Raw genomic sequence first — 20,681 nt, 5'->3', positions numbered from 1 at the left:
TCATTTTTAAAAGGACTAGATGTAAGACTAGCCCAAAAGTTGATTTCTATTGTTATTTTATGTTTTTTTTCTATATTTTATACACATAACCTTTTGAGAATGTTATATGTGTTTTGTAAATTTGGATAAAACACAAACGTAAAACATACCGCATATGAATTTACTACTCAAATACTTAATCATATGTTGATATTATATGACAATTATGTGGTGGCTATGTTTATTAAGCTATGATAATATTATGCCAGTTTGGTTTTGAACTGGTTAGTTCGAATGCCACTTTGTTTCAAAATATTAGTTCCGAGTATTGACCATATGGAACTCGAACCTTGCAAAAGAAAATGAACTACTTGTTTGACTACACAATTTTTCTATATTTATCATAAAATTAGTAATTTCTTAATCTTTGATATTATCAATTGAAGTGCAACAACGCTATTTGATTGAAAGAATTTTGTTCTTACTTCTTAGCTTACTCATGAACGCTTGTGGATTCTAAGATTCGCTCATGAGTTAGTCATTCTTATGATGCTTAATGATAAAAGGATTCTAACAATTAACACAATTTGTGCCCGTTGTAGCATATGGTTGTTGCGCTAGGCTGATCAAGACTCGACTTTCCGGACCTGGCACCTGCCTGGGCCCGGTTACTTTAGAAACCTCTTAATCACATGAGGGATCTTAATCCACTTGACAATCTATATTATTACATATGGATGGAGCCATGGAGGATTGGAGTTACACATAGTATTCTCTAGTTCTTTCATTAAAGTTCTCTTTTCTGGCTTTTCTATTTCAACTTTTCTTTTTGAAAAAGTTCTTAATTGACTTTTCATGGAATTAAGAGAGCTTTAATTTAAAATAAAGTGCATTGCTATACTCTATAATGATTTTTTTTTTGTATTTAATTTTTTAAAATGCTTGTTTTTTCCTTTCTTCTTTTCGCATAATCTTTTCTACCAATTGTGTTCAAACCCTTGTTTCAAATATAACCCAACTTATGATTTTAGGTTCTGGTAAGTTCGTGTTTCGCTACTAGAAACACACTAGTATTTTTCTATGGGCGCAATGAAGTGAAAAAGATTGTCTAATTTGAATTCATCAACTACAATTTTTCAATACAAGTTGGAGTATTATACTAAGACTAATTGATTATGTAACTAGTTTCAACTTTGAAATGCCACAAAATACAATAGCAGTTTCATGTGTTATTCAAGATGTGAATTAATGAAATTGCTAACTGATATACTAGCAATTGAATTTTTAAAAACAAATAAATTTGATGACATGTAAAAAATGTATAAAGATTATAAATAAAGAATTTAGTATAACCTAAAATATATTAGAAACTAAAAACATAATGTAATTTAAGGACTTTTCCAATAATAACCAATTGATTTTAACTACTCCAGTCAAAAGTTCTATATGTCCAGAAGAAAAGAAATCATTTTCCTCTATTTGCTAAAGTAAATTAAGCTCCAATATTAAGATTTATACATACTATTTATAAATACTTATAAACCTAAATTATCACTTTATGGGTCGTTGAGAGACAAAAGGAAATAGAGAAAAAGTTAATGTCTGAGTTTGGTGCCTTTTTTTCATCCAATTCTATCTTTTCCTTTTTTTCAACTTTTTCATTTGTTAATCTTTACACACAGTAACAAAGTATGCTGTACTAGTACTACCAATAATACTCTTAAATTACTTTAAACCAATCAGAACACAAACACATAGAGAGGATAGAGTGAAAAACCCAACTCTCCTTTTGTGTGTGTAACAAACTAGAGTTTTCCGTGTGACATAGGAGTGCGAGGACCAACCTTCAAAATTGCTAATATAATAATGTCTGGTATGGTATTTTAGGATTTCATGGTTTTAAAACGCGTCACAAGAAAATTGTGCTTAAATTTGTATAAAGATCACCACACTTTGTCTCATCCCAATATAGAATTGTTGTACGACGCATCTTTTTTCAGTACTACACAAAATAGAGATTATTATACTGATAACTTCGTTAGAAAATTTTACAAGCAAATATTTGGGTAGAAAAAAAAATGCTAACCATTAAAAGGGGCACCACAATTCCTCTCAGACTTCTCCCACGTACACCAGTGACCAGTGTGTGAATGCTTTGCAAGAATCTGATTGATTATTATTAGCTATTTGATTTTGTTTAAGTTCACAGTGATTTTGTTAGTGCCTTATTAGTGGCTGAGTACTACTTTATTTGCTTTTCTTTATCTTTAAGGGGAGGGAGCCATGGAGAGAAGAAGATAACATTTGTGTCTTAAAATATTGATTTTCAGATTCCTTTGGGTGGCAGAGAGGTATTTTGGTTCATTCCTCTCTCAGTCTCTCTCTCGTTCTCCCCCTCTTTCTCTCTAGTATTTTAGAAGTGAGTTTTGGGTGGTAAAAGGTCTGGGTTTATCTTCTTTCTTTTTTGCAGGTTCATCTTCTTGCTTCTATTTTTTCCCTTTTGGGAGCTGAAAGGATTAGTTTCAAGTATTTGAACTTGTGGATCTGCTTTTTTCCTTGTGTGGGTATAAGTTCATTTGGGGTTTAGTGAAGTTTTGAGCTAGATTTTAAGTGTTTAGAGATTGTTTTAGTTGGTGGGGTTTCTAAAAGAAGAACAAGTAAGAAAAGTACAGTCGGAAAATCATGGCAGGAGGAGCAGCTCCAGCTCCAAAACAAGATGAGTTACAACCTCATCCAGCAAAAGATCAGCTACCCAATATTTCTTACTGCATCACTAGTCCTCCTCCATGGCGTGAGTATCTCTCTCTCTCTCTCTCTCTTTTGATTTTTGCTTCCTTGTCCTTTACCCTTTACTCTGTTATTTCTTTCTGTGTAAAATGTGCATTATAATACTTTGGTAAGAATAAATCTGGTTAGGTTTTTCAGTGTTTGTGTTTGCTTATCTGGGTACCTCTTTGAAGAAACAAAATGGGTTTCATTCAATTTTGTAAAGTAATTCTTTTTTGGTTTATATTCACCTGATCTGGATTCTTAGTGTATTCAATAGATACCCATGAGAAATCTTTCTTTATTTGGTGTTTGTTTCATTCTTCCTTCTTTAATTTTATTCTTCTTTTAGGTCAAGATATAAATTACAATCACATGTTTCTTGCTTGAAGTTTTCTTTTTCATTTTTGGTTCTTAAAACTCTGGTTATCTAGTAAGATTTGCTTCTGTTTTTGACTGTTAACAATGGTATTAAGGTAAGGAATATAATTATCTATGCTAAGCTTGTACTAAACAAGGTACTTTCAAGTTTAAACCCCTCTGTTTTTCTTTTCCAATTCTTTCTACACTTTTTTAGCTAATTCTGCAAGAGTTCTCTCTCGAGTTTGTTTGATATATGTTATTCATCATTTGATTATTTTGAAATGCAGCGGAGGCGATACTTCTCGGTTTTCAGCATTATTTGGTTATGCTTGGTACTACTGTTATCATTCCAACTGCTCTTGTTCCTCAGATGGGAGGAGGAAATGTAAGAATCGAAAAATTAAAAGTCGAATATGATAACTTCTATTTCTTGCTTCATTTTAAAAGATCTGTTTATATGAACTCTTTGAATTGGGCATCCATATAACCAGAATCAAATTTGTTATGTGTAGGAGGAGAAAGCAAGGGTTATCCAGACACTACTATTTGTTGCTGGTTTGAATACACTATTTCAAACAACATTTGGGACACGATTACCTGCTGTAATTGGAGGAGCTTATACTTTCGTGGTGCCTACAATTTCGATCATTTTAGCTGGTAGATACAGTGGAATTGTGGATCCTCGCGAGGTTTAGTCGCTTGAACCTAACTCTGTTTCTTGATTTTATTTTATCGTTCTATCTTATTGATGGAACTGGTTTAAACGTGAGACTTATGTCTGTGCAGAAATTTGAGCGGATAATGCGGGGAATTCAGGGTGCTCTTATTGTTGCTTCAACACTTCAGATTGTTCTTGGCTTTAGTGGTCTTTGGCGCAATGTCACAAGGTTGGTTTAGTAACTACTTAGAACTATAAAAGACGGTTTTGAAATTTGAACTTAAATGAAGAAGTAGAACTTCAGAATATGGTGAGTCATGTTCAGTATGTTTGTACCCGCAAGTAGATGCTAGTACACGGAATTGAGAGATACAAATGCTCACTGGAAAATTGAATTGCTCCTTGTTTGGCTTTTAAGCTTACACACGAGTTTCATGAAGTTATAGTTCGTCCATTTGGTTTTAAGAGAATTCATATCGTTTGCTTTTGGGTATGCGATGTTATTGAAGTTCGAGAATTAAGCAAACCTTTTTGCCCTTCTCTATATTGTACAGGTTTCTAAGTCCACTTTCAGCTGTTCCGTTGGTAGGCCTAGCAGGATTTGGGCTCTACGAGCTTGGTTTTCCTGGGGTGGGTTCTTTTTTGTTATTATTAGAAAGATTAAAGGTTTGAAATTCCTATTATGCAGAGTTAATTATATGGCATAGCTGAGACTTCTTATACTGAAATTTTTTAGGTTGCAAAATGTGTTGAAATCGGACTACCTCAGCTTATACTCTTAATTATATTCTCTCAGGTACTATTTGGATGTGTTTCCTCATTTTCCTGTTTTTTAGAATATTCAGATGGTATGAGTTGGCTAACTAATATTACTTCAATGCTTGTTTCAGTATATACCACATGTGATACGTCTAGACAAGCACGTCTTTGATCGGTTCGCTGTTTTGTTTTCGGTGGTAATTGTATGGATTTATGCTCACCTTCTTACTGTGGGTGGTGCATACAAGAACTCTCCTCCAAAAACTCAACTGAGTTGCCGTACTGATCGTGCTGGACTTGTTGCTGCTGCTCCATGGTGAGCTTTTGTCTTTCTATAAGATTAATTACTCAGTCTTATTTGATATTTCTTTAGGTGCTGGGCCTGGGTATAGCTATTGCCTGTACTAATTTTGGTAGGGTTGAGGACCTTTAAAGTTTAAAAGTTTCCTTAAATTCTTACTGAAATGGCATTTCAGAGTTTTTAGTCGTAGCATTGTTATGGTGAGACATAAAATTATTAAGTTAGTTACTTATTTCAGTGTTGGTTCTTATTAGGTTTTGGTTTTCATCTGCAGGATAAGCATTCCGTATCCATTTCAATGGGGAGCACCTACATTTGATGCAGGCGAAGCTTTCGCTATGATGATGGCTTCATTTGTAGCTCTTGTAGAGGTCTGTCATCCTTCCGTTTTTGTACTTAACTCGATGTCATTTGTCGATGTTTTGGGCAGCCTTTATGCAAATATTTTAAATCATTTCAGCGAGTTGATATCGATATCTCTTATACCCGTTTTTTCGTTATAAATGCAGTCTACAGGTACCTTCATTGCAGTGTCAAGGTACTCAAGTGCCACTCACATGCCGCCTTCTGTTCTAAGCCGTGGTATTGGTTGGCAGGTAAAAATTCTAAGTTGGAAAGATAGGAAAAGAACGTGAAAAATGAACTGAGAACTCAATTTCTAGGTTTTGAGGCTGTTGTTGGATGTTGTTTTATATTTAAAAGTTGGGTATTTCTGATTTCAGGGAATTGGGATTTTACTTTCTGGACTATTTGGAACTGTAACTGGCTCCACTGTCGCTCCGTAAGATTTTTAAGATTAAAACGTCTATTCTATCTATATTATTTTTATTATCGAACTGAACAAAAGTTTTTATTCTGAGAATACATTTATTTGGTTGTCAACAACAGCGAGAATGCTGGTCTATTAGCGTTAACCCGTGTCGGAAGTAGAAGAGTAGTTCAAATTTCAGCTGGTTTCATGTTATTCTTTTCGGTTCTTGGTAAGTTACCAACCTTAAAATGTAATCTTTCTTGAAGTATCACTTTACAACTAAGTTAAATGTCTTATTGGCTATTCAGGAAAGTTTGGATCAATCTTCGCTTCAATTCCAGCTCCTATAATTGCCGCGTTTTATTGCCTATTCTTCGCTTACGTGGGTATGTATTTTATTATTTGAAAACAACAAGCAACCTCTCTTGTCCCATTGGGTAACTTTGTTATGGGAGAATAATCCCACATGGACATAAGGAAGTCTCGTGATCAATATAGGCCATTTCCGTTCATTATTAATTGGGTTTGAGTTACATGTCCACAACTTAATATGGTATGAGATCTAGGCCCATATGAGTAGGGTTATTGTAAGAGTGTTATGCGCCAAGCAACAAAAATCACGTGGTAGGCTCAAAAAACACCTCTCATGAAGGGGCATGTGAGAATAGTCAGTCCGTGCTGGACAAATGGAAGTCTCATGACCAAGAATAATCTAAGGCCTCTCCACTATTGCCTGGTTTTGAGTTGGATGTCTTTATAAATTCGAATTATCTGATATGTTGTTTCATTATATATGAACAGGTTCGGCAGGTCTCAGCTTTCTTCAGTTTTGCAACCTAAACAGTTTTAGGAACAAGTTCATATTAGGCTTCTCCATTTTCTTAGGTCTTTCGGTGCCTCAATATTTTAACGAGTACGAAGTAATCAACGGTTACGGTCCTGTTCATACCAGAGCAAGATGGGTAATATATAAACTTCCTTATAGTAGATACATGATGTCACAACACCGATTTATACGGGTCCTTTGAGACTGAATGTCGATTTTTTCTTGGGTTTTTGCAGTTCAATGATATGATCAATGTGCCTTTCTCATCAAAAGCTTTTGTTGGCGGGTTCTTGGCGTTGTTTCTCGATGTTACTTTGCATCATAAGGACAACCAGACTAGGAAAGATAGAGGAATGCATTGGTGGGACAAGTTTAGGTCTTTCAAGACAGATTCAAGAAGTGAGGAATTCTACTCATTACCTTTTAATCTCAACAAGTTCTTCCCATCTGTTTGATTCATTGGGGCCATAGTTCGTAGTGGCGAATCTCGTCTCTCTCGCTCTCAAAAGCTCTTTGGGATTATTTGTAAGGTATAATGCATCTGTTTTTTTTTTAATCACGGTAGCGTATGGACAGGAAAGTCGTAATGGTCGAAGTGAATCTCTCTATATTTTGTAGAATACATTGGTGTCTGTAAATCAAAATATGTAAGATGGAATCGATTTGATTGAAGTAGCCTAAAACTTGCTTCTATTTAGAGACATCTATCTACATACCATGTTAAAACCACATTTCCATGAATTTGAGATTATTTTCGGCAGTTAAGGGTTGTACATTTTCTACGGGGCGTAGAAGCCACCGTCTCTTTTTAGGTGCATGTTTTCATAACTGGGAGCACCCATTGTTGCAGGCGAACCTGTTATCATACTTAGAAAGCTCAAATTGTTTAACTCCCTTATCCACATAACTACTAAGAAAAACAAAATGTCAAGAAAAATTCTTTGAAAATGAACTACATTTACTTTATTTAATACCTAAACGGGAATGGGATAGATCCTGAGGGAAAAATACGAGTCTGAGACTCAAAGCCTCTTTGTTTTCGACTAAAGAAAAATTAATACCTGAACAGAAATGGGATAGAACGGAGGGTAAAATACGTGGACGATTGATTTAGATTGATTTTGTGTTCATTTTATTTAGATTGGGGAAATGGGAAAAACAAAAACATCCCCTCTATGATCACCTTTGGTTTATCCTCTATAAGATAAGGACAAGTATCCATGGGTCCTAAGTTCGTTTTGTTCAAAGAAATTGTTTCCTTTTAAGCTACTTTTAGAGGTGGAAGGAGCTGTTTTTCTCTAACAAAATTATATGAAGGAGATATATGCTGCATTTAGCTGTACTAAATGACCCTTTTATGTATAATGCTCTCCCCACCATTTGATCATAAAGGAGAGGACTAGGATCATCCACCCACACTTTTCATTTCCAAGTTAATAGTATATAAAAAAAAAAACAAATAAAAAGAAAGTTAATAATATTTCCCAAAAGATATAGAAGAGAATAATATCATAGTTTTTGGAAGTTGATAGACACTTTTATGATTCCTTAAATAATTTTAATGTCGATTTAATTAAAACAAAGTCATTTTGGTTTCTCCAAATATCATTCATGTAGCAAATTTGAAGGAAAATGAGACTCTGTTCAACCACAATTCTGACTGAATCTCGACCACAGTATGTAATCGGACATAACTTAGCGACAAAAAGTGTTTTGTTTTCTCACTCTAAATCTTATCTAGCTACATAAATCGGCCGAGATTCAACCAAGATTGTTGTCGGATGCCTAAAAAGAGAAAGAAATAAAAGATTCTCTCTCTCTCGTAGGTTTCAAGAACAAAGAACAAACCGTTTGCTGTTTCAAGTTTAATCCTTCGCCAATTCCGGCGAGGGATTGACCCTTTCTTCCTCTTTCTACTCTCTTTCAACATTAACCGTTGCATGATAGTGTGATTTAACTATGGATAGATCTGGTAGTGGTGGAGTGATTGGGATCTACCGTGTTCATGGTTGAAAGTGGTGGTGGTTGTGTGATTGGAGTTTACGGCTAGATCTGGTGGTGGGTTTTGTGATGGTGGGGTGGTGGTGGGTGGCGGTGGTGTTTTTTGGTGATGGTGATGGTGGTAGTGTCGGTGGTGTTGGTGATGGTCTGATGGTGATGGTAAGATGGTGTTGGTGAGGTGGGGGTGGCGCGGCAGGATTTTACGGTTTCTTGATAATGGAGTGGTGGAGGGATCCGTGGTAGTGTTTAATGATTGTGGAGGGTGGTGGTGGTGGTGTGGTGGTGTTTATGTGAGGTTGGTGTGGTGGTGGCGTGGATTTTTAGTATTAGTGGTTGTGTGGATGTGTGGTGGTGGTGGTGTGATGGTGGAGACGAGGGTTGTGGTAAAGGGTGGTGGTTTATGTGGTGTTTTTGCGGTGGTGGTGGGGACTGTTTTGTTAAGTGGCGGTGGTGATCCTGCGGAGAAGGGTAGATGAGAAAGGTTATTTAGTTTATCAATCTTAGTACAATAAAATTGGTGGGTGGTAGCGGCGTCTTCCTGGTTATGGTGGCGGCGACCTCGACTGCGGTATTTTCAGTATTAGTCGGCCTTCAGGGTCTTTTAGTCGGCCTTTAGAGTCTTTATTTGTGTCTGTGTCTAGTCTAATTTTTTTCCCTTCATGAGGCACTTTGCATTTAAAGGTATGTAACTCTCATGAAGCTTTCAGAGGAGAGAAATAACAATTACCATCCTTGTATCATTATGATTTTATCACTTATTAATGGATATGTTTTCCTTGGATTCGAAAAAAACAATCACTTGTTAAACTCAATTTTGATATCACTTTTAAGAAGCACAAGTTATATTTTTTTTCTTCGTGTTTTGAATTTAGTTTAACGAAACATATTATGTCTCATTTTCCACTCTAACTTTTACTCAGTAAGTACATGTCACTAATTTTAGAATAGAGTTAATTCCTATTTGGCCCCCTACTTTGTGACCAGCTTCCTTTATGGCCCATTTTCTTTCGTAAATTCAAATGTGACCCCCTTTTCTTAACACCGTCAGTCAACTTTTATGGTTAATTTTTTTGTTTCCATTATTACCCTTGTTTATAGAAGAGATTTTAAAATTCAAATTTGACCCCCTTAAAAAAATGGGTTGATTCCCAAAAACTTAAGTTGTTTAGAAAAAATTAAGGGTCAAAACAGAATTTCTTTTAAAAAATTGCAAACACACTTCTCTCACTTCCATGTCATCACCAATCTGCCCACGTCACAATCACCTGCCACCTCACCATCTTCTCCGGTAATGATCGCCGGTCGGCAAAACTTCCGGCGACCATTTTTTTTTCTTCTCTTCTTCTTCTTCATCTTTCTCTCTCTTCTTCTTCATCTTTCTCTCTCTTCTTCTTCATCTTTCTCCCACTTCTTTCTCTTTCTTCTTTATTCTCTCTCTCTCTCCCTCCTTTCTACTCTCTTTCTCTCTCTCTCTAATGCTCCGGCGAAGGGGAGGACCCCTTCGCCGGAGCACTGGTTTCCAGACGAAACCGGCCTGGTTTCGTCTGGAAACCAGGCAAGACCAGACGAGATCTCGTCTGGTCTTGAAACCAGACGAATCCTGGTCTCGTCTGGTCTTGAAACCAGACGAATCCTGGTCTCGTCTGGTCTTGAAACCAGACGAGATCTGGTCCAGACGAGATCTGGTCCAGACGAGATCTGGTCCAGACGAGACCAGATCTCGTCTGGTTTTTCCAGACCAGACGATCTCGTCTGGTCTGGCCTGGTTTCCAGACGAAACCAGGCTGGTTTCGTCTGGAAACCAGTGCTCCGGCGAAGGGGAGGACCCCTTCGCCGGAGCATTAGAGAGAGAAAGAGAGTAGAAAGGAGGGAGAGAGAGAGAGAGAGTAGAAAGGAGGGAGAGAGAAAGAGAATAAAGAAGAAAGAGAAAGAGAAAGAAGAGAGAGAAAGAAGAAGAAGAAGGGAAGAAAAAAAAAATGGTCGCCGGAATTTTTGCCGGCCGGCGACCATTGCCGGAGAAGATGGTGAGGTGGCAGGTGATTGATGACATGGGCAGATTAGTGATGACATGGAGGTGAGAGAAGTGTGTTTGGTATTTTTAAAAGAAATTCTGTTTTGACCCCTAATTTTTTTTTAAACAACTTAAATTTTTTGAGAATCATCCCATTTTTTAAGGGGGTCAAATTTGAATTTCCAAAATCTCTTTTATAAACAAGGGTAACAATGGAAACAAAAAGATTAACTATATAAGTTGACTGACGGTGTTAAGAAAAGGGGGTCATATTTGAATTACGAAAAAAAGGGAGCCATAAAGGAAGCTGGTCACAAAGTAAGGGGCCAAATAGGAATTAACTCTTTAGAATATCATTTTACTTGGTAAGTGAAAATTCTAAGCTTCCAATGTGATATCTATCTTTTTCTTTCGCCATTCTTCCTTCATCAAAGTCCCACCTCAAGTTCTTCACTCTTCATTTCATAAAAAAAAAAAAAAGTTCTTCACTCTTCCAACTAGAATATAGGTATACTATAATAATAGAGATGAAGTGTATAAAATAATAGAGATGATGTATAGATTGAGATGATCTACCCACCGTTAGATTTAGGGACAAGTACCTAACATGTAGGATTTGTGTGGTGTGAGTGTCCTGCAACTAGTCGATCAGTTGGTATCACAAGATGTTGTCCCCCTTATAAATAATCTACCACTTAAACAACCCTTCTCTCTCTACTATTTATTAGTTTTAAGGTCCCTCAATATACTTAGCACTTACAAATTGATGTGACACTAATTCAATTTTTAGTTTTTTTTATGAGAATTCAATGTTTAGTTAATAAATTTTTTATTGTAGTCACGAGCGGTCAAATAAATTATCAATTATTCTTTTTATTAGACATTTTTTTAATGTTTTTTATTAGACATTTTCTTTGTTGGTTGTCATCCTCTTTTTTTTTTCTTCCCCCGAAGAGGCATGGACACTTTTTGCGTTAATATTTGTAAGTTGTTAAATAATTAGTATTAAGTAACTTATTACTAGTCAACAGAAAAAAAATAGTCGTTATTACTAGAACTTTGAATTTACTTCTGTGTGTAGTTCACTGTATAATCTTCTTATTCATATAGATGGAATACAACGCTTCAATACAAAATAAATACAAAAAAATCTCAGAAAATTCTGACACTGAAAATTTATATTAACAAATAACACTTCCATTACAACGATAGTTTTCTAAAGGGTTTGGCTAAAGCTACTCGACAAAATTGCTATTTGCAATGAATATAGCCTGGATTAGGCACCCAAACGCTCCACCCCCTTTTGTCATAATTTTTTATTTTCTCTTCTCCTTCGTGTCTTCTCATTCTTATTACGGGAAAAACTTTGAATCTCAACAAAAACATGCTATTTGATTTTTGTGGTAGTTCAAAAATTTTTTTGGAATACTCTCACATTGGTTGGAATTTTTGCTTTGGCTTTCGAACAGGTGGATCAGAGACCTTTATACTTGAGTGCGAAAAGATGTTTGGGATCAAAGAAGATTGGTCAATCTCCTCTCCCTGGTGCCAATAGTAATTTGGTCTGGTGCCTTTAGCCGGACCCTTTTCTAAAATTGAGCAAGAGAAAAGCAGAAAAAAAGGACACCAACCTACCATAATCCCCCCTTTAAGCCAGGATATGTACTTTATATATTGGATTATGATCTTAAGAAAATTTTGTACTACTATTAAACACCACCCAAGACTGAGTTTGCCCTTAGTAATTGGAAGCTCCCCTCCTGGTTCAAGATCAAGTGAGACCTAACAATTTTTAGGTGGTAGACAGAGACTTCTACCCTCATCCATTCCCAACGGTCCAAACTCCTAACCCTTTTTCCATGCACTGATAGAGTAGAGAGAGAAAGTGAGTTTTTTCTAGAGAGAGAGAGAGAGTGAGTTTTTTTAGAGAGAGAGAGAGAGATGGGAAATTGTCAAGCTATTGATGCAGCATCATTTGTGATACAACATCCAAATGGAAGAGAAGAAAGATTTTATTGGCCAGTTATTGCAAAAGAAATTATGGAGTCAAACCCTGGTTTTTATGTTGCTCTTATCATCACTTTATCTATGACAACAGAGGAAGAACACAGAGATAATAATGGTGTTAGAATTACTCGAATTAAAGTACTTAAACCTACTGATACTTTAAATCTTGGTCAATCTTATCGACTAATTGATTCTCAAGGTTCTTAATTTCAAAACCCTTCTTCTATTCCCATTGATTTGTATGATTTTGATTCAATTTTATAGTCTAAATTCTGTTTTTTTTTTGTTTCTCTGTTTTTTGGATTTTTTTAGAAGTAATGAAAGGATTATGGGAGAAAAAATTTGCAAAGATGAAGAAGAAACAAGATTTAGAATCAAATGAACAATCTCAAAGAACAACCCAGAATCAAGAAACAAGTTCTTACCTGGGAGAGATTAATCAGGTACGAATCTCATTTCTTATAAATAGAACATTCAATAAGTCATTAGTAGTCGCTTTCTCTCCCTAAATAACTTGTGGGTACCTGTAATTTGAAACTTATAATCTTTTTCTTGTAGGAATCAAAATCGGAAAGACATCGAAGAAGGAGTTTATCATCTTCAATGTCAAGATCATCAAGACATTGGAGACCTTCATTAGATAGCATATCTGAAGCAATAAATCAAACAACAGATAACCCAAGAACAATTTGTAGCAAGATTGGATAGTTGGAACTTGGTCCTTTTTCTTGACAAAGATGAACTAGAGAGATTAATGGAGTTTGAGTGGTTATGGTGATTCAAAAGCTTGGGGGATGAGTTTTCAATTCAATTGTACAATATCTAATGTATCTATGAGAAGATTGTTTTGTGTTTCCTCACAATCAAATTATGTGTTTGCTCATTCATGATTTATCTTTTCAAGATACATTGGGTATTGCTCGAAATCCCATTTTTCTTTCAAAAGAAAGGTATAAGAAGAATTGGGGAATTATACGATCAATTTTGCTCTGATCGATTTTTGAACATAGCTGACACACGGAACCTCTGCAATTGAACTAGAAAATGACGACAAATGTTGGAGCATTCAATTTTAATACGAAAAACTAGACATAGATAATATATATATAGGACTAGTTATTAAAGATCAAAATTCAAGAATGACCAGTACATAGTATTAGTTTTGAGATAAACCAAATACATCTTGTATGTTTAAATGCTGTAAAGTCATTAGTGAACACAAAACGACGCCTATATCAAAATGTTGTTCAATTTGTTAGTATATCATGAAGTAGAAATATGACTACAACAACAAAGAATCGTTATTGCATTTATGTGATAACTGGCAAATAATGTGACACTTCCCTTTAAAAGAAATTAATTTCTTGTGGCACCATATTGCCAACTAGTCACACGGCCCTATATTGTCCAAGGTACCGTTTTGGTACTTTAAGCAAACAATTACGTTCAATAAAAAAGTTAAGTTGTTTTAACTTTACCCTTGGCTTCTATTTTTGTGTGGTTAAATATTTGTTTCATCACTTCTCCCCTACTTTAGACCTCTAGAAGGAAAAGAAGAGATAGAGAAAAAGAAAATAGAAAAACTAGCTACAGATTTGATAGATCGAGGGTAAAGTTGGAGAGAAATATTATGTTTAACTTCCAGTTAACAAAATTGTTACTTTCCAAGCGGCGTTGGGTAATGTGGCAGATGGGCGGCTAAAATGACAAGTTGGTCACATCTAGGGGCTCAAAAACAATTAAACCCAATTTTAAAGAAAAAAACGAGATATCTCCACAAAAAGATAAAACAGTGGCAGAGACTAAAAAGGACTGTTATTTACGTTATAACGGTTTTTTAAACCTTTCGGGTTCATGAAGTTATTTGACGTTCTGTATTTCTGGCTTTCTGCATCGTTACGCTGGGTTGGGGACGTGACAATTTCCCGCCAAACCCCTTAAAACCCTGTTGTCTAGTTCTTCTCTCTCACTTCCTTCCAAACCCTAGGTCTTGTTAGCTGTGAAGATCAGAGAAGGTAAAACCTAAAATTTCAGTTTCAGTTTTCTTGAGTTTTTAAATCTCTTCATAATCGTTACTATAGATCGAACTCATTCATCGGTTTCATTTTCTTGAACTAGGGTTTACGTTCAACCTTGTAAACGAATTTTCTTGAACTCTCACAAGTTTAAAATTTGGAATATTTGTTTTTCTACTTCGGATTTTTAGTTTCTTGAAACTAAACCCTAGGAAAGTTTTCTTCCTGAAAATTGAAGAACTGTGAGGAGAAACCCGTGATGAATTATATTTTCTACATTTCTTGATTCTTTCAAAGAAAAGTTATTTTATCATGAAGAACCTTATTCTTTTTTGTTAGGGTTTCCTCGTTATTTTTCTAGTATGACAGATTATTAAGAGATGATAGAATGCCATAAAACATGGGCGAAATTCAGTGTGGACGCCCAGATTCTTCTCAACAATGCTTGAGAGAGAAATAGAGGCTGGAATCTGTCCGTCCATGTCGGTTTCCAGCCAGATATCGGCCTACGAGTAATGGGCATTGTATACTTTTGTAAAACACGCTGGTATTGAAGTCATTATGAAAGTCATATTGAGTAGATTTTGTTTTCAGTACTACTCTTGACGTACATGTTCTCCGAAAAAGATACAGTAGTTACCAAAGAATTTGATCCTAAACCGTAGGCAATGAAGGACGAGAACGATGCGTTTTATGTTGTCCGGAAGGGGGACATTATTGGTGTTTACAGGAGTTTATCCGATTGCCAAGGCCAAGTTGGATCTGTAATTTCTCTTATACCTTCATTTTACTTCTGTTATTTTTATCACTTTCCATGTATATATAACAACAGTTTAAAGATGCATTTCTTCTTTTGATAGGTATATGATCCTTCTGTCAGTGTGTTCAAAGGGTATTCCTTGCCTAAAGAGGCCAAGGAATGTCTCAGCTCACAAGGTCTGCAGAATGCTCTGTATACCGTCAATGCTATGGATGTAAAAGAGGGTCTTCTCGGGGAGCTTGTGCCTTGCCCGTTTCAGGTGAAGACTCGAATTTCACTTGTCTTCTTTCTTGTTGTCAAAATTGAATGTATGATATGTTTCATAGTGTTTCAGAATGCCTGGTTTGGTAATATCTATAGATAAAAGTGTAAATTAGATATTTGGTTTTCTCCGGCTTGAACTTTATTACGCTTCATAGAGATATGTTTTTAAATAATATCCTCCACATTTACTAAGTAGCATTTGGCTAATCATCTTGAAGTCACAAAAAAATGGATACTTGAAGACTTGGTTTTGGATTAAGTTACGGTAAAAATGGTGATGAACTAATTTAGTCCATTTCGAAGCACTCCACAGGCAGAAGCCGAAAAACTAATAGATTGTCCATGCCCGTTCTTATTTACTCTTGCCTCTTTTGACATTTGTGTAGTGAGAATCTCTGTTTAAGATTAATATTTGAGTTTATAACTTGTCTTCTATATAACTGCTCTAGTATTTAACTAAATTAATCGATTGTTTTTTATACCAGCAACCACCGTCTAATGATGATAAAACGGAAAAGCTTTCTCCATCGACGAGGTCACTAGAAGTATTTGAATCAAGCCATAAATGTGTAAGTTAAAATCAAAACATTTCACCGTGGAAGTCAAAAAAATCTTGTTTTAAAACATTGTCATGTTCAAGACAGTTCTATATGCCCTTCTGCAATTTATGCGTTACTATTGAAGTAGTCAACTTTCGCTTTCTTCTGGAATCGAGGCACAAAGAGTTTGTAACTAGTGATGAATGCATTGCTCCAGTTGTTTGGCTTTAAATACTCTTTGGGTAGCTCAGTTCTCCCTGGAGTTATGATTATATTCCACCGTCCTACCCGAAACTTATATTTAGTGTGTATTAAAAGGTTTATATCACTGCTCATCTGTGCAAGTATATCGTGAAAGTTTTAACAGCTTATATTCTGTTGCCACAAAGAAGAAATCAGGTTACTCACCAAGTACTGTCTCGGTCAAGGAATGAAATTTCAGGTGTCGTGGAAATTTCGGTAGACATGAAAATGGAAATATTTTGGTCATCTCGAAAGATATATTTTGAAATTTATTTTCTTGACAAGGCATTGTTAAGAGAAACTTAGTTAAATTTCGGTTTCGCTGGAAATTTCGGTTGGCATGGATGTGGAAATATTTCGATCATTTCGACCAAAATATTTCAAAATTTAATTGGAGACTTTCGGATACTTGGGTTTTGCTTGCCTCGGGGCCTTACTTGCGAATTGTCTCACCTTGCCCTCTAGTCTTGGTGATTATTGATCAATCACGATAAAAGTTGCTTTTAATTTCTTTTGCATTTGATATATGAAAACCTTTTCAAAGCTGTGTAAACTAAACGTTTTTATGATGACGGTGAACCCTGAAGTTGGATTCTACATTTCTACCAGTCTACCACGCTCAAATGATGGGCATTTGGTATTTGTATTTGCACATTGCAATCTTCGTAATACAAATTGCTTTGTGTTTGGAACTTAAATTATTGGTCAGCTGGTGAATTTCCTTAGTAATTGTTGAAACAAATAGGTTTATTTATTTTTATCTATCAATTTTCAGGCACAAACTTCCTCACCTGGAGCTGTTAGCAACAATTTGCAACAGATTAAGCTCCCAACTATTAATGAGCGACCACAACATACACAAAAAAATGGAGAGTGCACTGAAATACCTGACGACAGTAAAAACCAATGTTCGAAAACCGAAACTCCTCCTCAGCCGCAACGTTCACCAAATTTAAATGAGGTCAGTCCGGAACTCAGTTCTGGTAGAGATAACATTATTATCAAGATAGAGAAAACCAGCATGTGCAAAAACACCGTAACGAAGGCGAGATTCTTCTGTTTATTCAAACAAAACAACCTTTTGACCCCCCTACTAAGTGTGATGTTTAATGGTCAGATTATCTTAACCATATCTTTGTGTTCTATTCTACAGCATTTGTGGTACGACATAGAGTCTATGCGCTACTTACAGGCCTCCTGTATTCTTCAGTTTGGTGGTGCTTCAAAAGGAAATCCTGGACCAGCTGGTGCAGGAGCTGTATTGCGAACTTGGAACGGGAAAATGGTAATCTTCGCTTTTGACAGAGTCAGATAGTTTCCTTTCCTTCTGTGGAATTTAACTCTCCTACTCCTGTACTTTCTGTAGCTTTGTAAATTACGTGAAGGTGTAGGACTTGCAACCTGTAATGTTGCTGAATATCGAGGTTTGATCTTAGGGTTGAAACATGCCCTCAAGAACGGATTTAGACGAATTTCTGTTCAAGGCGACTCCAATCTCGTCTGCATGCAGGTTCATTATTTCGTCCTCTGTTTCTACTTTCTCCTGCAATTATTTTTCATCTGGAACAGTAAAAAAGATCCAAACTTGTCACTATTTACTTCAAGCGGAGTGCTAGTTTTCGGGTTTCTTAAGGTGTTATCCCTGGTTTTGTTGTTTACTTTTTTAACATATGGATGAAACATTTCTGATAGATAGAAAAAGAATATAAAGATAGAAACCGTGAAGCCAAATTTATTCTTTGCGTCATTCCTTGCTCGATTATGTTAGTTCTCTTTTAAAATCTATAAAAGTTCCAACAAACAGGTACAGGGTCTGTGGCAAACCAAGAATGCAAACATGAAAATCTTGTGTAAGGAGGCTATGGAGCTCAAGGATAAGTTTGAATCTTTCGAGATCGGCCAAATTCTGAGGGTACACTCTAACCGCTTTCTCTCCCATATTTCTTGCAAATTGCTTCTCTTTCGGTTTGAATTAGTTATGCGCTCTGTTGAACGGTCTCCACTAACACACACGATCTAGATTCTAGAATTAGGATATGCATGATGACATGACTCAATTGGTCTTCTACAATGGTTGCCGTCAAGGTGCTAGGTTACTGAAACTGCAGATGTACTGGTTTTCCACCTGCTAAATTGATCGAACATTAGTTATAACATCTTGGGTTCTTTTGATATGTTTATGACTAAGCTCCAGTGATATTCAAATTGAAGTAGCTTGGTTGAAGATGCTAATGTTTCCACGGTTTCTATACCCCTGTGCAAACTTTCATTGTCTCTTAGAAATCAATAATGTAGATTCTAACATACTTTCTGATCATTCCGAAGGTATTCAACTCCGAGGCCGATACTCAAGCCAACAGGGCTGTGGATCTCAAGAGTAAGACAACTAGACTCTCATCAACCCCTTGTTGTCGTTCATTTGATTCGGCAACAGTACTGATATCTCCCACCCGTACTTGTGCAGATGGTCAAGTCGAGGTAGACTGGGAGAAGTAGTTCGAATGCTCTTTTTCTGTCAAAGATTTTGACGACTCGGAATTTTGACTTGTGCAAAATGTAAATTCAGGATTTAGTACTGCCCAGAAAAGCAAAGAACTCTTGTAATACGGATCAGAATATCTAGACTAGTAGCGTAATTTTGTGCGAACTCCTGCATAATATTTGTGCGAAACAAATAACTGAAACGACAAAATGACAATAATGTTAGATCATTTGTTACATAAGAGAAAGTTAACCTAGAAATTTTGGACTTTAATCTATATTTTGTCTGGTAAGCGACACCTGCAAAGATGAAAATTCAAAAAACAATCTTATCATTCAGTTCTAAAAGATTGTTCATCTTTCTAAAAATTGATGGATCTATTTTCCAAGTTCTATTTCCAAGACGAGCTTATAGAAAGATATATGTTTCATAGAGATACTTACCACATCAGACAATCCTAGCCGTCAATCAAATAGTCATAAATACTGATGATAGCAGGAAAACTAGATAGGTGAGGGAACTGAAATTTTCTCTTCGAGTCTACTTTACATACGTGGTCATAGACATTAAGTGGTAAAACATTGTTTTTTTTTTGATGAAGTTGGTAAAACATAGTTGTTCTAACAATCCATCCTTTTCGAAATATGAGGAAAGAAATACATGATTACCACCCCCTTCACAACCAATGTGGGAGTTTGGGACTAACGCAAACAATATTTCATTTCATACATTGGGCATGAAAAACTATCTTCTCCATCCACAAGGGACCTGAAAGACTCTGGTATGGACCTTCACTTCACACAGCAATACCATTTGTGACCATGGTCTTGGGCCTTCCTTGCCCCCAATCGGTCGCCTTTCATGCCCCCAAGTGGTTTTGGGCCTCTCTCGCCCCAAAAACTAGCTCAAGAGATGAGGTTTTCATACTTACAAAGTGACTACCACCCCTATGTGGGATACTCCAACAATTATAACATAGCATAAAAAGGTTTTTTCTTTTTACATAAAATAGAAAAATCGTTCTCTTTCCCAAACAATTGGCCCTTATAACGGTTATGGACAGACGTTCTAATGGCCATTAGCGTTTTTAACTGCTCGAGAATTTTTTTATTGAGTGATTCCAACTTTGGAACTGTCAAATTCTGGTTGAGAAGGTTTATAAATCCCATGTACTTTTTTGGGAGAATTTGACATACACCCCCACTATTATATAAATATTAAGACTACACCCCCACTTTTTCAAAACTTTTGATATACACCCCCACTTGGACGGAAACCGTCAACTCAGAGTTAAGTTGGGTGTGTGCGAAACACACGCGCCAACCATGACAATTTTACCCTTTTGTAGTTGTTGAAATATTTTGAGCGATTTTGACATACACCCCCACTATTATATGAATATTTGGACTACACCCCCATTTTTTTGAAAAGAACAAAATTTTTCAATTTGCCCTCCAACGATCATCTTTTACTTTTTGTCTTATAAATTTATGGGTTATTTCCCTAATGACCCCCCTACTTTGTGACCAACTTCCTGCCTAGCCCCCTACTTTACAAGAAATGCCCATATGGCCCCCTTCCGTTATAACACCGTTACTCTCTCTCTTCCATTTCTTTTCTCTCTCCTCCAACATGTTTTCTCTCTCTGCCACCTCGTTAAAACCTGCCAACTCATCATCTTCTCCGGGAAGGTCGCCGGCCGACCAATTTCCGGCCGGCGACCTTTAAACCTAAAAAAAAAAAAAATTTCATCTCTCCTCTCTCTCTCTCTAAAAAAAAAAAATTTTTTTTTTCACCTCCCTCTCTCTCTCTAAACTCCGGCGAAGGGGGTTACCCTTCGCCGGAGGACCTTTAAGGTCTGCCGGAACAGACCATGAAGGTCTGCCGGAACAGACCATGAAGGTCTGCCGGAACAGACCATGAAGGTCTGCCGGAACAGACCATGAAGGTATGCCG

The 20,681-nt window shown here is 36.2% G+C and overlaps 3 protein-coding genes across 11 annotated transcripts; all 3 read left to right on the top strand.

The window, feature by feature from the left end:
- Positions 1-740: 740 nt before the first annotated feature.
- On the top strand, positions 741-7,086 carry LOC147553234 (nucleobase-ascorbate transporter 6-like). 4 transcript variants are annotated; one of them, XM_086672191.1, is made up of 16 exons: positions 741-1,852; positions 2,252-2,330; positions 2,450-2,770; positions 3,396-3,493; positions 3,621-3,797; positions 3,895-3,995; positions 4,321-4,396; positions 4,503-4,562; positions 4,657-4,841; positions 5,101-5,197; positions 5,336-5,422; positions 5,549-5,607; positions 5,715-5,806; positions 5,886-5,963; positions 6,379-6,539; positions 6,640-7,086. In XM_086672191.1, the coding sequence occupies exons 3-16, from the start codon at positions 2,662-2,664 to the stop codon at positions 6,856-6,858; spliced, it is 1,599 nt and encodes a 532-aa protein (XP_086528317.1). In that variant the 5' UTR covers positions 741-1,852; positions 2,252-2,330; positions 2,450-2,661; the 3' UTR covers positions 6,859-7,086. The 4 variants fall into 4 exon arrangements, with proteins under 4 accessions (XP_086528317.1, XP_086528315.1, XP_086528316.1 ...); XM_086672189.1 differs by having other exon boundaries at positions 1,741-2,106; XM_086672190.1 differs by lacking the exon at positions 741-1,852 and adding an exon at positions 1,867-2,123.
- A 5,029-nt stretch (positions 7,087-12,115) lies between these two features.
- On the top strand, positions 12,116-13,309 carry LOC147553233 (uncharacterized). The gene is made up of 3 exons (XM_086672124.1): positions 12,116-12,621; positions 12,735-12,865; positions 12,981-13,309. The coding sequence occupies exons 1-3, from the start codon at positions 12,357-12,359 to the stop codon at positions 13,128-13,130; spliced, it is 546 nt and encodes a 181-aa protein (XP_086528250.1). The 5' UTR covers positions 12,116-12,356; the 3' UTR covers positions 13,131-13,309.
- A 952-nt stretch (positions 13,310-14,261) lies between these two features.
- LOC147553232 (uncharacterized) lies at positions 14,262-18,985 on the top strand. 6 transcript variants are annotated; one of them, XR_015237004.1, is made up of 10 exons: positions 14,262-14,437; positions 15,103-15,201; positions 15,298-15,456; positions 15,947-16,030; positions 17,019-17,204; positions 17,397-17,528; positions 17,610-17,727; positions 18,048-18,155; positions 18,569-18,620; positions 18,708-18,985. XR_015237004.1 is itself a non-coding variant. In XM_086666393.1 (10 exons), exons 2-10 carry the CDS (start codon positions 15,106-15,108, stop codon positions 18,737-18,739), a joined length of 993 nt encoding a protein of 330 aa, XP_086522519.1. In that variant the 5' UTR covers positions 14,262-14,437; positions 15,103-15,105; the 3' UTR covers positions 18,740-18,985. The 6 variants fall into 6 exon arrangements, 4 of the variants coding, with proteins under 4 accessions (XP_086522519.1, XP_086522517.1, XP_086522520.1 ...); XM_086666393.1 differs by having other exon boundaries at positions 17,610-17,753; XM_086666391.1 differs by having other exon boundaries at positions 14,289-14,437; positions 15,032-15,201; positions 17,610-17,753.
- The last annotated feature ends 1,696 nt before the right edge of the window (positions 18,986-20,681 follow it).

Source organism: Eschscholzia californica, unplaced genomic scaffold (assembly GCF_041429995.1).
Source record: "Eschscholzia californica isolate CP2 unplaced genomic scaffold, dmEscCali1.0.p SCAF_3, whole genome shotgun sequence".
In the NCBI taxonomy this organism is placed as follows: domain Eukaryota; kingdom Viridiplantae; phylum Streptophyta; class Magnoliopsida; order Ranunculales; family Papaveraceae; genus Eschscholzia; species Eschscholzia californica.
This window is presented reverse-complemented; position numbering and strand designations above follow the sequence as displayed.

What these genes read in the sequence shown, in the direction of transcription:
- LOC147553234 (XM_086672191.1), top strand. Translation starts at nt 2,662, where the DNA reads ATGGCAGGAGGAGCAGCTCCAGCTCCAAAACAAGATGAGTTACAACCT. An exon ending in CTTTGGCGCAATGTCACAAG is followed by an intron (nt 3,996 to 4,320) that starts GTTGGTTTAGTA and finishes TATATTGTACAG; the next exon opens with GTTTCTAAGTCCACTTTCAG. An exon ending in CATTTGTAGCTCTTGTAGAG is followed by an intron (nt 5,198 to 5,335) that starts GTCTGTCATCCT and finishes TTATAAATGCAG; the next exon opens with TCTACAGGTACCTTCATTGC.
- LOC147553233 (XM_086672124.1), top strand. Translation starts at nt 12,357, where the DNA reads ATGGGAAATTGTCAAGCTATTGATGCAGCATCATTTGTGATACAACAT. An exon ending in TCGACTAATTGATTCTCAAG is followed by an intron (nt 12,622 to 12,734) that starts GTTCTTAATTTC and finishes GGATTTTTTTAG; the next exon opens with AAGTAATGAAAGGATTATGG. An exon ending in ACCTGGGAGAGATTAATCAG is followed by an intron (nt 12,866 to 12,980) that starts GTACGAATCTCA and finishes TTTTTCTTGTAG; the next exon opens with GAATCAAAATCGGAAAGACA.
- LOC147553232 (XM_086666393.1), top strand. Translation starts at nt 15,106, where the DNA reads ATGAAGGACGAGAACGATGCGTTTTATGTTGTCCGGAAGGGGGACATT. An exon ending in TTGTGCCTTGCCCGTTTCAG is followed by an intron (nt 15,457 to 15,946) that starts GTGAAGACTCGA and finishes TTTTTATACCAG; the next exon opens with CAACCACCGTCTAATGATGA. An exon ending in CCAATCTCGTCTGCATGCAG is followed by an intron (nt 17,754 to 18,047) that starts GTTCATTATTTC and finishes TCCAACAAACAG; the next exon opens with GTACAGGGTCTGTGGCAAAC.